This window comes from Melanerpes formicivorus, unplaced genomic scaffold (genome assembly GCF_026170545.1).
Source record: "Melanerpes formicivorus ecotype bairdi unplaced genomic scaffold, bMelFor1.0.p_v2 SCAF_4, whole genome shotgun sequence".
In the NCBI taxonomy this organism is placed as follows: Eukaryota; Metazoa; Chordata; class Aves; order Piciformes; family Picidae; genus Melanerpes; species Melanerpes formicivorus.
Genome location: NW_027142356.1, coordinates 34,316,517 through 34,335,678, shown reverse-complemented (window position 1 = coordinate 34,335,678; position 19,162 = coordinate 34,316,517). Strand labels below are relative to the sequence as shown.

At 40.9% G+C, this 19,162-nt stretch overlaps 1 protein-coding gene across 5 annotated transcripts in view; it reads right to left on the bottom strand.

Annotated features, from left to right (window-relative positions):
* Window positions 1–373: 373 nt before the first annotated feature.
* The window catches only part of N4BP2 (NEDD4 binding protein 2), a 46,966-nt gene continuing 28,177 nt past the window's right edge, over window positions 374–19,162 (bottom strand). For all 5 annotated transcript variants that reach the window (XM_068137587.1, XM_068137588.1, XM_068137589.1 and 2 more), the window contains 10 exons: window positions 16,587–18,868; window positions 13,863–13,948; window positions 13,426–13,468; window positions 12,055–12,299; window positions 10,498–10,616; window positions 9,052–9,190; window positions 8,760–8,945; window positions 7,534–7,702; window positions 5,617–5,740; window positions 374–4,947 (listed from right to left, as the gene is read on the bottom strand). In XM_068137587.1, the coding sequence (XP_067993688.1) occupies window positions 4,902–4,947; window positions 5,617–5,740; window positions 7,534–7,702; window positions 8,760–8,945; window positions 9,052–9,190; window positions 10,498–10,616; window positions 12,055–12,299; window positions 13,426–13,468; window positions 13,863–13,948; window positions 16,587–18,868 (3,439 nt within the window). In that variant the 3' untranslated portion in view covers window positions 374–4,901. The remainder of the gene's footprint in view (window positions 4,948–5,616; window positions 5,741–7,533; window positions 7,703–8,759; window positions 8,946–9,051; window positions 9,191–10,497; window positions 10,617–12,054; window positions 12,300–13,425; window positions 13,469–13,862; window positions 13,949–16,586; window positions 18,869–19,162) is intronic.

Sequence of the window (19,162 nt, the reverse complement as noted above, 5' to 3'; positions counted from 1 at the left end):
TTCCCAAGACTACAACTTCCCTAAATTTGACAGGAGCTGAAATGAAGTCTTCCAAGGAAAGACAGGAGGCTACACTTGTGGCAAAAAAAACAAAACAATCCTTTATTAAACTAGATTTTGTAAATTCCTTTTCACATTAGAAAGTCTAAATGCAAATGATAAAAACTCTATTTCAGTAAAAAATGAAAGTTATAGATAGCAGCAAAATTACAACTTTATACAAATTTTAAAAATTAACAACATTTTTTTGTGGTTTTTTTTAAAATTTTAGTTTAAAAATAGACATTGACATCTTCCAAAGTACTGGTCCAAAACATCTTTTACAACTGGTAGCTGCAGTACTAGGTCTTTTCACATGCACATTCACATAGAAGTCGTTCAGTCCTCTGCAGAGTTCGTGCAGCTGGCACAGCATCCACAGCTGGGCTTTGGGTGGGGCTGCCATGCTGTGGGACCTGGGAATTGTGGTAAGCCAAAGGACTCTCCTTTCTTACACTGCTCGTGCTCCAGCATCTCCTCAGCTCTGCAGAGGGCAACACTATTCTGGAGATGTGAACTGCACTTGAAGACTTGTCAGTAGCAAAGTCGATGTACAATTTCTCATGTAATCTTTATGACAATCCTTCCTTGCCATTGGCAACAATGAGGTTATCCTCTAGTCTGTCTACCTTATCTTGTGGCAGGATTGAATAGCAAAGCAGTTTTATTTCACCTTCTCAGGGAAAACCTGCTAGAATACATGTTCTTCTAAGCAGGTAAGTATCTTCCCTGACACTGTACATACTCAGTGATGTTCCAAATGCTCTTTCTAGGCTACGACTAGGGCATCTGGACACTGCTTAAATGGGAACTCCCAAAATTCCCAAGTCACAATGGTTCCTAACAGCCACCAAAAAAACACCAGTTGAACTTTGCCTAGGGTGTCCCTCAGTAGGCCTATAAAACCCTGAAGCTTAAACAAAATTGTACCAGGTACTATTAAAAGCAAAAGTCAAAGTCATTAGAGTATTATCAAGGTATCTCAAAGCAGGTCTTTTTGTTTTTTTACATCACTTTTGCCCTACTACTTTCACAATTGACTGAAATATGTTTCTGAAACACATTACTTAGGGGAGGAACTTCAGTGCCTCTCTGGGCCTCTTTATTTTTGCTTTACTGTCAAGTAACTCATCGACGCTGGCAAAAGCATTTGTATTTCAAATGAAGGTATTTTCCCTAAATGAAAAATCAGCATAAATGTTAAAAATGTTTGGTTAGAAAGAAATCCAAAGTCACATAGTAAAGGTTACCAGGCATCACAACCACATGCTGTTGAAGAAGAGAATAGAATAGAATAAAAAGTGGTACACAAAATAGGTATCTTAAGTCACACGTTATTTCAGAGTGCTGGTGGCAATGCTGGTGAAGTAACATTTGAATTAAAAGATTGTACAGAATTTACACTTAGAATCCTCACTGATGTAACTGCAAAAAAAAACCATCATAAAATCTGGAAGTTCTAAAATGCAACCTACTCTGAAATAGCATTTTGAAACAATTATATTTGGTGTAATTAATTCCATTATGGATTATAAAAGCAGTCAAAGAAATCTAAGAAGTCCAGGGTTGGTCTTTTTATTCTGGACAGTTTGGCAAGAAGCTGAAGATATGGAGACCCTTACTAATAGAAGTCTCAGTGCATTAATCTTCTGCTCCATTTTGTATCCATCTCAGCACAGCTCCTAAGCATATGCTTATGCCCTTACAGAAGAAGGCAGCTGAGATCATCATAGTTCCTCAAAGGTGGAACCACAATGCCTCACCCCAAGCTGCTGCAAAGACTGCTACTAACTTCAATAAAGGTCAGACTGGTTCTGCCTGTGTTATGATTTGAAATCATCTCTCAAAGTTCAGGTTCTAATCAAACAATTTATACTAGGCAAGTGATCAGCAGATAAGCAGACAGGGTACCTGAGTACCTTAATGAGCCTCAGCCTGCAGCCAAAGGAGCAATGGAGAGGCAGAGAGAAAAGTACTCCAGACTGCTCTTAAGCTGACAGACTGCAGAAAACAAACTCCCAGTAAGGAGTGGAACTGAGCTTTTGCCCTGAACATTTTCTATTCATCTAAATAGGACTGAGACAAAAAATAATGAGGGGAACTGAACCTCAGTGGGAGCAGCTGCTTTTCTGAAGAGTCCTAGCCTTCTGCCACACACTGGCTATGTAGTTTTTGTTCTTTAATCTGTTTTATCCCCCTTGATCTTGCATTTTAGTTTGCCTGGGTGATTGTGAAAGAGGCTCAGGAAGCTGTGACTTCAAGTACACTCCTCAGCACCCCAGTTACAGCATTTTCTGGGGGACTCAAGCATAATTGCTGTCCTCTTGCTAGGCCAGAAGACGTTAAAGAGCTGTTTCCCATCTCCAGGGTAAACCTGTCAACAACTAGATTATGTCGAACAGATGGGCAAGACAACAACTTTTCCTGCTTGTCTTTTGAACTGAAATCTAAGCTGTCTTTGTCCATGTCAGGAATGGCATGAATATGCTGAGTGAATCAGGCCCCCTTCCAAAACAACCTGAAGTGTTGACACTACTCTGTTTACAAGCACATCACTGTAGGGCTCGGGCACTCAGCAGCTCAACAGCAACACTTCTGAGCATCCACTGAGACCTTTGCTGGGCAACTCAGTCACCCAGGCCAACCAACAGGGACTACACTTCAAGAAGCTGCCCTAAAGAGCTGCACCTCCATTCATTATAAACAGTAGCACTAAGGAAAACCTGATCAGGAGCAGCAGGAAATTTTTTAGTCCAAAAGAAAGATCCTGGCTCCAATGAGGCAATCCTAGCATCTGCAACCCTAGACAACTGATAGTCTGAACTGCTGTCTTGAGTCCCAGTGCCTAAGTGACATTTTTGGCACTGTCACAGAGGATGGAGCATGGGCTTCACCACACAGGACATCATGTGGTGGCAAAACTGCTCTGGCACTGGGGGAGCACAGACCTTACTTACATTCCCTGCTGGCTACCAGAGCAGCCCAAAGAGAAATAAAACTGTAAGAGATACAATTCAGAAGAACTAGGTACCCACAAAAAAAATTGCAAAACTTACTATGACAGTCTATTAATCCAGGAAAGAGTCCCTTTGGTTTACTATTAAGTCAAGCCATTCTTCCACTTCAAATCCCTACGAAAAGATTATTGTATCCACTGAAGCATGGCAAACTCATTTGGAAGTCTACCACACGCTGCATCCACTGTGTATATATTTGCTGCATATATTACAGTAAATCTGGGTATTCAGGAGCCATCATGTCTTTCAGATTGTCAGCAACTTCAACATACACATTTTCAAGTGCAAACCTATTTCTGTGCCCAGCTTTTCTCACAGAAGTTCCCTTGCATATTAATAACCCGTGCACATAAATGGAAGAAACTTGTGCCCACATATGGATCTGTACACAAATTCTATGTCCCTGGAGTTCCTGGATAAAATTTACTGCCAAAAAAACCTTCCCACTAACCCTTAACCTATTATTTCTAATACCCAGCTTACACCTGTTCTGAGGGGGAAAAAAAAAGCTTACAGCAGAAGTTAAATGGTTTATAGTTAAAAAATTCATATGCCTAAAAAGAGACAAAGGTGTCATTAAAAGCAGTAATGCATTACAGAAGATATTCCCACTAAAAACACGTTCTGGTTGCTTACTGGAAACACTTGCCAAAGTAAAAATGTTTGTATTTAACTGGGGGGGATCTGATTGAGACTTTGTTGTTATTTTCACTTTGTTTTGTTTTTTTTTTCCAGTTTGTATGTTGGTTGGTTGTTTGATTGTTTTGTTGTTGTTGGGTTTTTTTTCCCCACACAGATATTTTTACATGCTGATGCAACACCACTTTTGTATTCCAGATTTTCCAGTTAGACAGTTACTGCTGCAGTATTAACATTCACTGTGATGTTAAAAATGCATTGAAAATGTCTCACAATTGTATCTTCTACAAGGAAATCACCAAATCTAATGTACACAGAATGAAGACACATCACTATTAGACACCTGCAAAGTGAAACGCTGCTTAATTTGTTCCATTTAAAAAGGCATAAAAGAAGAAGTACTTTTAACACAGTAGATGTTGAAAAAATAAAGGCATTTCCTGCAAAATTACAGTAGTATCTATGTATAAGTACAGATTGAACCATAGCATTGTATTTTTCCCTTTATGGGATCATAGTGAGTCTGCAGAATTACCAAAACCACAGCTGGTCTTAATGCAGAGTCCTCTACATGCAACTTCCATCAGTAGCAGGGGAAGTTTAGCATGGAGTAAGGACACTGGAACTGGTCAACCCATCACAAACTAAGCCCTAAAAGGGCTACATCAGAACTTTGAAGAAACCTGGAAATATTTAGCACTCAGCTGTAAATGTATTTGAAATACCAATAGTTGCCGAGTTCTCACCTCTTCTATGCTCTTCTGAAGGGTTTAGCAGAGAGTTCAGCATCACAAAATAACCTCTCACATGGTACTATCTTTCAAAAGCACAGAAACCACAGCAATCAAAATGTGTGAGGGTCAAAAGACAAACTTGGTGCACTGAGCAGACAGTTGTTTTTTTAACATTGTACCTTAACTTCCCTTTAGAACATCACACACTGCCCAGCAGAATTCTTCATCTGCATTTCTGAGGCTTGAAACCCTGTCAGTGTTGTCTTTTAGCAGGCTCAAAAAAGGATCCACTTCACATAAAAAATTTCTTGGAAATATACTGACAAAACCACTTGCTGTAAATTAGAGACCACTTCTAATAAAAGACTGTCCTTTAAAGCAGATTACAAAATACTATTGCAGTTGTTCAGAAAGCTTTTAGCTGTAATCCAACACATCAGTTTCCATATTCCTCCTCTCTTCTCCACAACCTTCAATTCAACATGACTTTCAGGCAGCCTGGCTTTATTTCTGTGAACCTGTGAAATAAGAATAGATGAAGCTTCAACATGAAGGCCATGTGCAATGCCATCTCCTTCAGCCCTCATATGGGAAGTGATAAAAGTTCCCAGTCAAGTATGTGTGCATGTGAGAGTCAGGAAACCAGCATCATGTCCTCAGGATGGGACAGTGAAGGAAGATTCACAGGGTCTGGAGAGCTGGCAACAGCTCCTCTCTTCATGCTCCCTTTTCATTCCCTCTTCTATCAAAATAGATTTTCTCCCTTTATTCTGTTGAAAGTAAGAAGGAAATGGGACAGGAAGGTCTTTGCTATTTCTGAATCTCACCTTCGCACACTCCTGTAAAGAAAAAGCAGCAAACACACTGATGCCAGCCCAGACTTGCTAAACTGCTGTCCCACCTAAGCAGCCGAGAGGTAAAGCAGACACTGGAGACCAAGGAAAAGCAGGATTACCAACTTTTTACAGCAAATTTAGCAACCCTGAATAGAAATACGTAATTAAACTGACAGGTAAGTTTAATTCATAGTGCTCTCATCCACCTCCGAGTAAAGGACGCTTTGTGCTGTGAAACAGCAGGCCTGCCTTTGTCTGTTTAGCAGTAGTTGTATTCTACAACTAACTTCAGTTAAATGTGGGTTAAGGGGAAGAAAAGAAAAGGTATCAGTAACAAAAATCTAAGCTCACCTGAAGTTGTGGCTTGTGAGGTATCTGATAGCTGCTGGTCTGATGCGAGCAACTCCTCCCTGACTATGGCTTCCTCTTCCCGTGATGACACAGAGATATGGTTTACCACCAGCCTGCTGGTACTCTGTAAGAGCAGGGATTGCAACGGTTAACATGGCCCCAGCAGAGACCTGGCATGCAGTGTAACCTTGCCACCCATTCCTCTGAGAACTCTCACTAGTGACTCAGAACTTTGCTTTCCTAAGCTTGCTCTCCATCTTTTACATAAACAGAACCATTTTGCCCCTCAACCTGAGAGAGGCAGCTGGAAAAAAAAATGAGAGTCGGGCTTTTTGAATCTAGAGTGCTTGAAATACGCTTGTTGTGATCAACACAAAAATCCTCCTCATTTCACAGCAGCTTTACTGTCTCCACCATCTAATCTTCACCTGGAATTTACATCCTGTGATGTAAATGAATGTTGCAAAATTAAAAGATGGGGGTGCCATTTAGTTGATTTTTAATTGATGCTTCTCATTGAGCTAAAATATGAAACAGTAATGTGAATCAAGAAATAATATCTTATTGGAGAAAAGAAAGAAGAAGGAGTATAAATCCACTCAGCTTTTTGACATTTAAGTCACTTTTATTTGGGCAAACTTCTGCTATGTTGAATCAAGAGGTCATTATCACATGAGCTTTAATTCCTGTGGTCAGAGCTAGATGCCCTAGTACTCTTCTCCCAGAGATTACCACAACTGATGAAGAGTTTAAATAAAAGAGGGGGGAAAAAAAGAATTGAACTGGCAAATCTTGGATTAACAGAATCCAGTTGAAGGTTATCAGTTGACATTTCTCTCTCTCTCTCTCTCCCTCTTGCTTAACTTTGTTTGGGTTTTAAATTAGTTTACTGTAAGTTCTGCCAGCACTAAGTGCCTGGTATTGGTCCTTTCCTCATGTATGCACACTGAAATAAACTTCTTTTTTTCCTCTAGATTTAGGTGAATGAACTGAGCAGAGGCCTCCAATCATCATTACAGGATTCCTCATTTAAGCGCAGCACAGGAAATTTAGCTCTAAACAGCATTAGGTTACAGCTTAAAGTACACAAATGTCATTTTAGGAACAGCACAAGATAATGTAATTTAATTACCTCTGATGTATATTGAAAGAAAAAATGATCTAAGGCCCCCAGTGAACACTGTCATTTCTAATATGCAGGTGTTTCAAAAACTAGGTTTGTGCAGCGGTAAGCTGTATCAGAAATACCTTCTAGGAGTAAGAAGTATCTCCTAAGAGCATTCCCAGTGTGCTTAAATTTGTAAGGTAAACTAGTACTGCAGAAAATCTATCTTTTTTTCAGCAGAACACTCAGGAAGAACTTGAACACTCCACTGGGAGGAAAAAAACAAGCCCTCAAGCAAAACTACACAAAATGACATTTATGGGAGTAGCACTGTTTTGATCTCAAGAGATCCTGCTGACAAATCGATATGGAAGATACTGGAAGATAACTCACATCATGGATCTCTCATTATAAAAATTGAAGACAGTATCATCGCTGTGGTTAGAATTCCAACATGATTTTTCTTCACAGACTAAAAAAGCAACATAGTTCTGACTAAGCAATGCAAAAGTGAAACAAATATCTGCATTATTACCTTTGTTAAATATGCCAGGAAGGACAGATCAGGTCTTCAACAAACAAACAAAAAAAGCAGAGGAGAAAACAGAAGATTTAAAAAGAAGCACAGGGCAGGAATGCAAGACTGAGAGCAAAAAGAACTCTGAAAATAAAGCAACACACAAGGCAGTTGTTTTCAAGGGTTACTAAATACCCTTTGTTCCCTCTGATACTGCCATATATGATGATTCCTTAGGAGAAAATGAGGGGAATAACTTCTAGGGGGCAGGAATGATGAGCTTATTCCTTCCTACCTTCAGTTTTTTCCTGCAGCACTCTGGACAACTGATTCACAGCTTCATCCACATGGAGACCATGCAGATCCAACACATTCATAGGCAGCAAGGCAGTATTTACTTTCTCAAAGATTTGCACAGCAGCAGCATGGTTGGCTTCTTTCATCTTCTGCTCGTGAAGGCGACCCTTTATTCATAAGCACAGCAACTGTTACACACCGAGACAGGATCTAAGCTCCACAGTGCTCCTTGGGTTCAAAATGACAGCACTGTCAGGGGGCTTTTAGCTCACAGCTTGAAGCAGTGAAATTTACAATCACAACAGAACTTGTGGAAGCAGCTCAGTGAGACCTCCTCACAAGAGTATTTCATGAAATCTGTTCTTAAGAAACTACTCCAAGCTGGCACACAGAAGAAATTATAACAAAAGCCTTACAAGAAAGGGGGAGGGAAAAGGCAGAAAAGGCACAAAAACACGAGGTCTTTACATAAGCTAAAAAGTTACAGCTGACTTTCAGATTTATTTTCCTAACAAGACAATTTTACTTTCTGCAAGTATTTTGCTAGAAATTTAATGAAACCATGTCAGAGAAACTGGCCCAAAGCCTGGGAAAAACCTTCTGAGTACTATAGCTGAGGTTAATTCTTCTGAATGCATTCCCTAGAAACCAGACAAGCCAAGAGCAAACACTACTACTTGTTTTTTATTATAATTTTAATTTTATTAATTATTTTTTAATGGTTGCTTATTATCCTTCCTAATATTTTTGACACTTTTATGACTGGTGAAAAGGATTTTACTTGTAAGGCGATTCTCACCGTAACACTCACACAGAGAAGGGTAATTGAGCAAATGGATCTCAGGTAGTGATAGGACTAGGGGGAATGGAATGAAGCTGGAGGTGGGGAGATTCAGGCTGGAGGTGAGGAGGAAGTTCTTCACCATGAGAGTGGTGAGGCCCTGGAATGGGATGTCCAGGGAGGTGGTTGAGGCCCCATCCCTGAAGGTGTTTAGGAGCAGGCTGGCTGAGGCTCTGTCCAGCCTGATCTAGTGTGGGGTGTCCCTGCCCATGGCAGGCGGGTTAGAACTAGATGATCCTTGTGGTCCCTTCCAACCCTGACTGATACTATGGTACTATGAAATGTACCAACTCCACTAGGGGCAATGTTTTTCTCTGTTCACTTTGATTCAGTATTTAAGCTCCACTCTTAATTCAGGCCAAAAGCACAACATTTCCATTTACCTGATGGGCATAAAACGCTGCCACAGGCTTCATACCCATGCGATAGGCCTCCCCAGCCTTTTTCAAACACTCCTGTCTCTTTCGCTGGTGACAAAAAGCTTCTGCTCTTAAATCTTCATACTGTGGATACTCAAAATCTTGGAATACTTCACTCAAAGGATCATCCTCTTCCTTGCTTTTTTTTGCCTGTAAGAATTTGCAGCATTGAAGCTAAGTAAGCACTGTAGGCTGCTTCCATTAACATAGCTTTGGATTATGTCTGTAACTACTACTGGAAAAATAATCAAAATACCTTCTTCTCCCGGTTCCTTGCAGCGCTGTAAGAAGAACCAATTTCATTTTGCTGAACACTTTCTTGAGCTATAACTGTTTTTACAGGATCTGCCTCCAGAACACAGTTCAGAAATTGTTCAGTTTGTTCTAGGGAATAGCTGTAAAGGATAAGTAAAATCTGTGACTTGACAAATACACTAACAGTTGCTTCAGTTATTAAAATGTGTATTACACACCTTGATATCGGTACAGAAATGGATGACAATGGCAATAAAGCCCTGGAATGGAATTTTCCACCCTACTGCAGCAAGCCTTGCACACTCACTGTACTGCATCAACACACATGCAGTCTTGGTTGATTGAAACACAACTGAGGGGCACTTCAGTATTAAAAGGACAACAAAATACTTAAGTAAACTGCATCCTACCTTAATCACAGACATTAGTTTAGAATACTGCTTTGGGGGCTGGATAAGTTACTTCATCTTTTATCTTCTCTGGTCAGGGTTAGACAGTACAAACTAGTTTAATACCAGCTCAGTTTTCTGAAACCATTATGCAGGAAAATCCTTGTATTTCCAGTCAAGCTTTGTTATTTAATGAAATAAAAATAGGACATCAGATGCCATCACATTTCTATGAAACTCTCTTCTTTTTGCTGTTCAGTAAGCAGACAAGAGGAAGACTGATCAAAAGTAAAGACAGAACTTGAGAAAAGCAACTCTATGAAGACAAGTTAGAAGGTGAAAAACAAAGATGGTGAAATGTCTGAGCTATAGAGATGGATGAAGGATGCATTTTAAACATCCCACAAGGAAAAGCTTTGGTAACAACCTGGACTAGCAGAAAGGCTGACAAGGAGGTATACATATGTAGAGACACACACTCAGCTGTTCAAGGATGAAAAAAAGAAGTTTTTCTTTTAGAAAGGTTCCATTCTTAGGAACTTGGGACTTACAAAGGTAGCCACATACCCCAGAAATATGAAGCAGAAAACAGAGTATCAGCAGGAAGAGATGAAGTGATGGCTCATGCCTTCGGAGCTGATGTAATAACCAGGAAAGTACTCACAGCTAACATTAGGTGATGGCAGTTGTCCTCCTGGACAGTTGCCATTTTCTGTGACACCACTATTACCACCCCCACCAAATCCTTCACTTGATTTAGACCTTGGCTCTAGAGCAAATCCATAGTTCCACTGACTGACAGGCAGTCAGAGGTCAATAGTCAGAGACATTCTTCTCGCAGTGAAAACTGTCTACTCACAAAAACCCCAAGAAGCAAATCTGCACAGAGATTTTTGTGATGTTTTGGCTTTTAAGACCAGCTAGTTTTGCCTTTACTTAGACCTACAAAAGGTGCACTGCTTAGGAAAAAGCAGCATCTTAACTCTGAGAATTTATGATAAAACCAGTGCACATGCAGAGCGTCACCATTTCTACAAAGAACTTTAAACATTTCTTACTTGTTGTCCTTGAAGATATCCATTAAGAAACTTTGATTAATAGTTGGAAACATCTCAAAAAGCTGCTTCTCCTTTAGTTTAGCAGCACAGTCCTTCCTAGCCAGAGAAGGCACACGATTCTACGCAGGAGACAAAGGAAAAAAACATTACAAGTTCTCCATTAGGACAAAATACAGCAACAGTGGAGCAAATTCAACTTCACTCTTACTTGTTAAGGTTTGAAAGAAAAAAAGAAGATCTGCTTAATAGGTGTGCACCCACAGCCATGACAACATGCCAGTATCAGCCTGCCACACTGACTTGATGCGAGCGCAATAGGGACAGGTGAGTTGTATTATACACCACTGCAGCACTCTGCAGTCAGTTGAAGTGACTCAGCTGCAGCTCACTCAACTTGGATTAAAAAACAAAAAAGAGGATTTTTTTTTAGGAGGAAGTTAAGTTCTGGAATGTGTTCCCTGCTAGTTTATCTATCCCAATGCTAAGCCTGTGCGAAGTGCACCTCTCTTCTCCATATTGAGGGCCTGGGGTTGAAACATTTCATTACTAAACAGCTTAAGAAATTTTGTTTTGGTGTATCTGAAGCTGTACTGTAATAAATATTCATCTTTGTGAAGTCATGCTGAGAAGGAACATAATTATAGCCCAGAATTAATCGGTTTGATCTTTCTAATACTCCACTTTTAAAAACCAAGAAGTGGGCAAAACAAAGCCAAGCTCCATGAATTCAAACTGAAAATAAAGCTGTGGACATCACAGTTGTTATTATCAGCCAGCCACATGCATACAGTTCAGAGAAAGAATTCACAAGCCATTCTTTCAAAGCACAGACTAATCCATCCAATTCTTCCTTGCCAGTAGAAGCAAAGCTCCTCCTTTTTAGGACAGCTACTTGTTAGAGACAATTCAAAAGAAAACTTCCTGTTCTGAACGAGTGCTGGGCAGTAGAGGGCAGCGGGATGCAGATGCCAAGCAGACAGGGTATGGGCACTGTGTGGAAGACACAGAATTGATAGAAGTCTTCTGGAAAATGAGTATTTGCTGACTAGTGGGTATAGAAACCTGTTTAAGATTAACCTCAAATACTCCTTCTAATCTCTCATCTGGTAGGGATGTTGGGGGTTCTGCTTACAGAAACTAAAGTCAATTCAATACACTTTGAGACAAAAGGAGGCATGGAGCTAATTAATCATTATTTTGATATTGTTTTCACAGTAAAAAGTGTGGGTATTCACATCAACCTTGGCTTAAGTGAGCAATCAAAAGCCAATTCAACCAAACACACAATGCTAACCTGTACAGCGAAACGCACCATCATCTGTTTGTGAAACAATCAAAATGTGACATTTTAACATGAGATTTATGGTTTAGACATCAAGAAACATCCACCACAAGCAAACTCCCAGACGACAGTAATCAACAGCACTAATTGGCATGCATTTGTCTCCCAAATTCAGGCTGCAATCAGCAGCACAAAGATGAGTCACCAGGTAAGACATTCTGTTTCATGAATAGTAACAAATTCAAACTGCATTTAAAAAAGGGTGCTTTCCATACCAGGTCCTGTTTCTCCTGCATAGCTATTTCTTCAGAAATTATTTGTCTGAGAGAAACTTTCTGAATCTGAGCATTCCAGTGATCCATAAAAGGGAAAACATGTGATGTTGCTGGTTTTTCAGCCTGCATGTCATTAGATGAGCCTGCAACCCAGCTCATTTTTTGCTTCTGTATCTTACTGTCTGCATTCTGAGATAGCAGCATTTCTGAGTCATCTGTATCCATTTGCTGAATCACAGTAGGACCTTCAAAAGCAATACAAATAAGGTGACAAAACAATTATTAGCTTATTTATACAAGCAAAGCCAAAATATTTGTTTTCAACCTAGATGGTTTGCATTTGGTTACAACATTAACAACTCTAAAACAGAGCCCAACACATTGTTTTCACCCTCCTCCTTTCTATTTTCCAAAGGCTGTCTGATCATCTTTATCTGATTTACAAAACAGAAGCAAAATCATTAGGCTCCCTCACCAAATTTTGAAGTGTCAAGACTTACCTTATAGCTGTAAGCTACCTTGCATATACTTTCAGTGGGGATGTTTCTTTGCTTTTTAAAGAGATTACTGACTCTGTTTACCTGTTTATTTACCTTTCCCCTACAAATTAAGGGCAGATGCTTAACAATCTTGTTTTTCACTCCTACAAGTTAATGCTAATAGCACTGTTTGGTCATTTGCATGGAGAGTTTGAACCCATGTTGATTAGATGGTGTTGAGTGATGGGTTGGACTTGATGATCTCAAAGGTCTTTTCCAACATGGTTAATTCTATTCTGTTCCATTCTATTCCATTCTATTCCCATGCAAGACTAGTGTGGTTTCTGCTCTACAGGGACATTTATTCTTGGAACTGAATGATAACTGGATTGCCAGAGATTTTAACATTTTCTGAACAAGAACATACATCTTCCTGACACAATCAATTCATCTAACTAGGACAAAAACGTGTGAAAGTTGCATTCCTGACCTTCTTCCCTCACTTGCAAAAATCTTCCTCTGCTAGTAATTCTCTGGCCACACTTTTTCTTGCCAAAGGGACTACAGAAACCCTACCAAATGACTCTCTGATCCAGCTAGAGCTTCTCTTCAAGTTCTCTGAAGCACACAGAATTATAGGCTTTTTGCTTGCATCTACCTGGGAACAGTGATTCCTTATAATTAACTACTTCTCCCCTCCTCACACACCACCATAAAAGAACAGTAAATGGAACCAAGAACAAAAGGAAAAATGAAGGCTTAGCTTAATAACTGAATCCATCATCTTTCAGCAGACAGAGTATTTGCAACCTTCCTGAAGTTTGAAACAATTAAATATATGTTTATAATGAGAATTAAATGTTTTTGCATTTAAGAGAAATACATAACATACCTTCTGCAGACGACTTACATGATTCATCTCTCCTCTGGCGCTTCTAAATAAAAACAGTCAACCCATGAGTGTTAGAAGCAAGCAACCACCTCCCTGGACAACCCATTCCAGGGCTTCACCACTCTCATGGGGAAGAACTTCCTCCTCACATCTAGCCTGAATCTCCCCACCTCCAGCTTCATTCCATTGCCCCTAGTCCTATCACTACCTGACAGCCTGAGAAGTCCCTCCCCAGCCTTCCTGTAGGCCCCCTTCAGATACTGGAAGGCCACAATTAGGTCACCTCGAAGCCTTCTCTTCTCCAGACTGAACAGCCCCAACTCCTTCAGTTCTCACAAAGATAATACTATCTGTGCTGGGTTACACCAACACAAGGCGAAAGGGTCTCTTGAAGAACAAGCAAGCCATGCCATATCATAAGCAAGGAGTCTACTAACCAGAATGGATTCCTTCCATTTTTCATGAATCATTTTTGCCAAATTCAGATCAATGTGAACCACACAATCCTCAATAGTTAGTGATCCTTAGGGAAGAAAGAAAGAAAGATATTTGTGAAACCACTGCACAACAACTTAACTAAACAACTAAAGTACAGCAGTCTAGACTTTGTGATTTGAATTTGGGAGATTCTGCACAAACTGTCAGGCCTGAAAAAAATTCTGGAACTGACCAGTTGGTTTTTTAAAAATAAAAAACAAAGGAGAGGAGGAGGAGAGGGAGAGGAGAAGAACAATCATATTTTAAAAAAAACCAAACATTTAAAAAAGGAAGGAAAAAAATAAAAATAAAGCATTCCACACAGAATTCATTATCTCATATTCAAAACCCTGGAAATGGTAGAAAAAAAAACCCCAAAGTTAACATTAATTGAATCTTGTTGAAATATGACTACCTGAACAACTCTCATTTTCCTTCCTTTTCCCCATTTTCTTGCAGAACCTCCTTTTACAAAACCATTGCTAATTTTACAGCCACAGCCTCATCCAAGAAACTGTGATTTCCCCACCTTTTATACCTTTCATTCAGGGTTGGAAGGGACCACAAGGATCATCTAGTTCCAACCCCCCTGCCATGGGCAGGGACACCCCACACTAGATCAGGCTGGCCAGAGCCTCATCCAGCCTGGGCTTAAACACCCCCAGGGACGGGGCCTCGACCACCTCCCTGAACAACCCATTCCAGGGTCTCACCACTCTCATGGGGAAGAACCTCCTCCTCACATCTAGCCTGAATCTCCCCACCTCCAGCTTCATTCCATTCCCCCTAGTCCTATCACTACCTGAGATCCTGAGAAGTCCTTCCCCAGCCTTCTTGTAAGCCCCCTTCAGATACTGGAAGGCCACAATTAGGTCACCTGGGAGCCTTCTCTTCTGCAGACTGAACAGCCCCAACTCCTTCAGTCTGTCCTCATAGGAGAGGTGCTCCAGCCCTCTGATCATCCTTGTGGCCCTTCTCTGGACACGTTCCAGCACCTCCATGTGCAACTGCTTTTATGTAACACAACATATCACTGCCCAACAGCAGTCACATCCCTCTTTTCAAACACACAAACTCAGACAAGCAAATCCCAAGCATCCCCTCTAACTCTAATGGAAATATCAGGAAGTATCTTGGGATCATAATAACATCTTCTCCTCAAAAGAGCTTTCTGATACTGGTTCTCACTCTTTCACAACCAGAAAGGCAAGTACCTATATCCTAAATAAAAAGCCAGGGCATATTGCAGACACAACAAAACTTTTTTTTTTCCCTGTTAAAAATAAACTTTTTTAAATTGTATTTTGGAAGAGGTAGGCATGGAAAGCAAAGAGATCAAACCCATCACAACATCAGACATCCTAAGCTTCACAACAAGGTCCTGCATCTAGCTCAGGGCAATCCCAGACATGATATAGGCTGGGCAGCGACTGGCTTGAGAGCAGCCCTGAAGAAAAGGACTCAGGGGTGCTGGTGGATGAGAAGCTCAACATGAGCCAGCAGCAAGCACTTGCAGCTGAAAAAGCAAATCCCATCCTGGGCTGCATAAAAAGATACATAGCCAGCAGGTCAAGGGAGGTGATTCTCTCCCCCTGCTCCACTCTGGTGAGACCCCACCTGGAATTCTGCATCCAGTTCTGCACCCCCTATTACAGGAAAGATCTGGAGGTGCTGGAACGTGTCCAGAGAAGGGCCACGAGGATGATCAGAGGGCTGGAGCCTATGAGGACAGACTGAGGCAGTTGGGGTTTTTCAATTTGGAGAAGAGAAGGAGACCTTATTGTGGCCTTCCAGCATGAGAAGAGGCCTACAAGAAAGCTGGTGAGGGTCTTCATAGGGTCTCAGGTAATGATAGGTCTAGGGGGAATGGATCCAAGATAGAAGAGAGGAGAGTTAGATCAGACATCAGGAAGTTATTCACCATGAGGGTGGTGAGACACTGAACAGATTGCCCAGGGAGGTGGTGGAAGCCTCATCCCTGGATGTTTTTAAGATCAGGCCAGATGTGGCACTGGGCAACCTGATCTAGTGGAGGGTGCCCCTGCCCAGGGCAGGGGGATTGGAACTAAACAATCCTTCGGGTCCCTTCCAACCATGACAATTTTGTGATCTGTAGGAGAAATAAGGAAAAAAAGGAGGGGGGGAAAAAAAGAAAGAAAAAGAAACAGAGAACCCAAGCAAGCTGCATATTCCTTGTACTTTTCCTCTTTTTTCTACCAGTCTTTAACTTTCATGATGCACATTCAAGATGCTAAAAGCTGCCTTTATCGGTCTCTCAGCAGACTAGTCTGTTTTCGTCTTTTAAGTATAGCTGCACTTTATCATCTCCCTAAACCATTCATCTCTTCCTTCCCCAATTTAACTAATGCCTAAAGCATTCTTTCTTCCTAACCAGTCATAATTTGCATCTTCCTCATCATTTCAATATCCCCTCAGAGTCTGAATATAGGCTCAAAGGCCTGTTGCTCAACATGCAAATAAGCCAGTACATTTTCTTATGATTGTAATGTATGTGCATGTACAAGAAGACAAAGGCAGAAGGAAACAAAAGCATCATGAGGAACTGTGTGAATCTGCTCCCTAAAAGTCAAGCATGAAGGGAAAAAAGCACAGGGAAAGTAAGAAAGGTTTTCTTTCCCAAACTGAGGTGTTTAATAAAAATGTGGAGACAGTTATGCCCATACCTGCATCAATGCCAACAGGCCCAAATATTTCTTTCAGCTGCAGTGCCAGTTCAGGAGGCAAAGTTAATTCAAGGCAATCTATACTGAATGCTGCGTGTGATGATCGTTTAGGGGTTTGTATTTTGGCTTTAGCTTCATCCCAGCTTTGAGCTCCAATTTCTTCTTTACCACACATCTCCCTGGAATTCCCCTGTGTGTCTTCAGGCATTTCCAGTTCTTTATCACTCCCAGGACCATCCAAAGATGTATGATCCATTCCTAGCAAGGAAGCAGTCACTGTGGGATCCCCTGCATTGCTTTCTGGAAGGTTATAATCACTTTCACTATTTAATTCACATTTCAAATCAGCAGAAGTCGTGTTAGGACCATGAGGGACAGTGTCGGGTATACAGAAACCTGCATCAAGTTGTGAGACTGATGGCTGACTTACAGCTTCTTCAACAGGGCACTCAGGCTCTGTCCTTTGCTTCCCTGGAACAGATGGCTCAGTGATACCAGCTGCATCAGCTCTAGGACCTGTATCTCCAGAAGTCAGCAGTTCTGCTGATTCATTGAAGGAGGCAGCAGCCAACAACTCAGACAAATTAGGATCCATCACAGTTGCCTTGGTAGCCCTACTTTCTGCAAGGCTGATTGATGAGTCCTTGTCTTCTGAAGGCTCAGAGACATCACCAGCCCCAATCACCTGCAGTGCTTGCTCGTGGTCTTTGAGATTCTCACCATAGTTTGTACTTGTCTTGAAATCAAGGTTTGCACCAACTGGCTCAGCTTCTCTTACTTGAAAACGTTCAGCATCAACATCTTTGCATAACTTCTCATCAGAGTCTAACAGCAGACCTGTGGCCCAGTCTATGTCTTTGTTACATCTTTCATACAGATCCTTCAGTGCTTCAAATGAAACAGACTCGAAGAGCTTACAGAGCATGCTGAGCTTTTCAGACTCATCAATATTGATAAGCTCATTTTCTTCCACAAATGTGCTTTTATCATATGTAACTCGATAGGGTATTTTTTCCTGAGAATCTGAGGCACTAGCTACATCTTTGGGTTTGAAGCCATCTAGTCTGCCATGCAACACTTTGGTAGTCTCAGGAAAAAGCATTTTCTTTTCCATTCTCCACAGGAGAGCAAAGTCCTGTGATTCAGTCTGTGAATAGCTACTTTTTTGTCTACATGAACACACCTCCTGTTTCTCTTCTGCTGAGTTAAGCACAGACAAGTGTTCCCCTTCTTTGGGATGGGGCAAATTGTTTGCAAAAGTCAGGGCTAACTTGTGATGTTTCCTCATTCTCTTATTTGGCTGGGGCTTTTTCTCTCCTACTGTTTCACTGGCTACTGTTTCAGGTTGGTGCACATGTGTTATGATATGCAAACTTTCTGTATTTGCTGGCTCTGCAGTGATCTCAGGTGTCCCATGAAGCACATCTACAGTCTCAAGAGTATTTCTGTCAATGTCACCTTCAGCATTTTTACCTTCATCAGACTGACTTGCACTTGTCTTTCTTATCCTCCTTGACCTTTGCTGTCTCTGTTCTAATGAGCCTGAGACAGGCCAATGTTCTACCATTTGCAGTTCTGACAGAGCTCTATTTGAATTTTCAGAGGAACAGCTAGAGGGTAGATTTCCTTCCTCATGTCCTTTTCCAACAATACAGGTCTCAGTCAGGCCCACTTGCTCTTCACCTAACTCAAGATGCTGCTGAGTGGGAGTTTTACCTTCTTTATCACTGTTGAGAGATTTTTCCATCCTTCTAGCTCTTTTGACTCTCTGTCCCATTGTTTGCTCTACAGGCCAGTCACCCAGGAAGTTCAGTAGTTCTGGTTTTCCTGGTGTGTCTGAAGCTGAATTGCTTGGCTCCATACATAGTTCACCAGACAGTTCAATTTCATTTTGAGCTTTGAGAATGTTGTTATCACTCTGTTCCTCAATCCCTCCTGTATGCACAGCCACAGGCTCTTCAGTAGTAGTCACATCAGCCTCATCCATTTTGTTTTCAGTATTTTTTTCTGGGTTTTCTCCCCTTTCTTCTTTCTCCTCCAAAGGCAGCTCTTTTTCTACGCTGTAAGCATCCAAGCCATCTTGAACAGTGCTGTTCTCAGAACTGTGTTCCATAGAGTTACGTTCCAGTTCTTTTTCCTCTTTCTGAAAACATTCAGGATCACAGTTACTTTTGAATGTTGGAGAAGTACTGGGAAAAGTTTTATCATCAGCTAATTCAAGAGGCTCCACATCAGAAGCAGAAGGATTTTCTTCTTTTACATCAGAATGTGCCTCTCTCTTTCTGGAATACAAATTGGAATGAAAGATAAAACCTGTTTCAAACCTTCTTTAAGTGCTTGTCCACATTTTTAATTTTGGCTTGGCTATTTAATGTTTTCAAATTACAGACCAGAAAGCACCTTTTAGGATACTGATCATCCAGCTGGAAGTACTCCAGTGAGAGGAAAGCAAATTTAAGATGACTTAGCCCTAACCTCAACATTGCTTTTAAAGAAAGGAGCTAAGCAAAGAACTTTCATTTGTAAGTATCCCTTTTTTACTTCAGCATGGGGCTAAGAATACTTCCTCAGGGGTT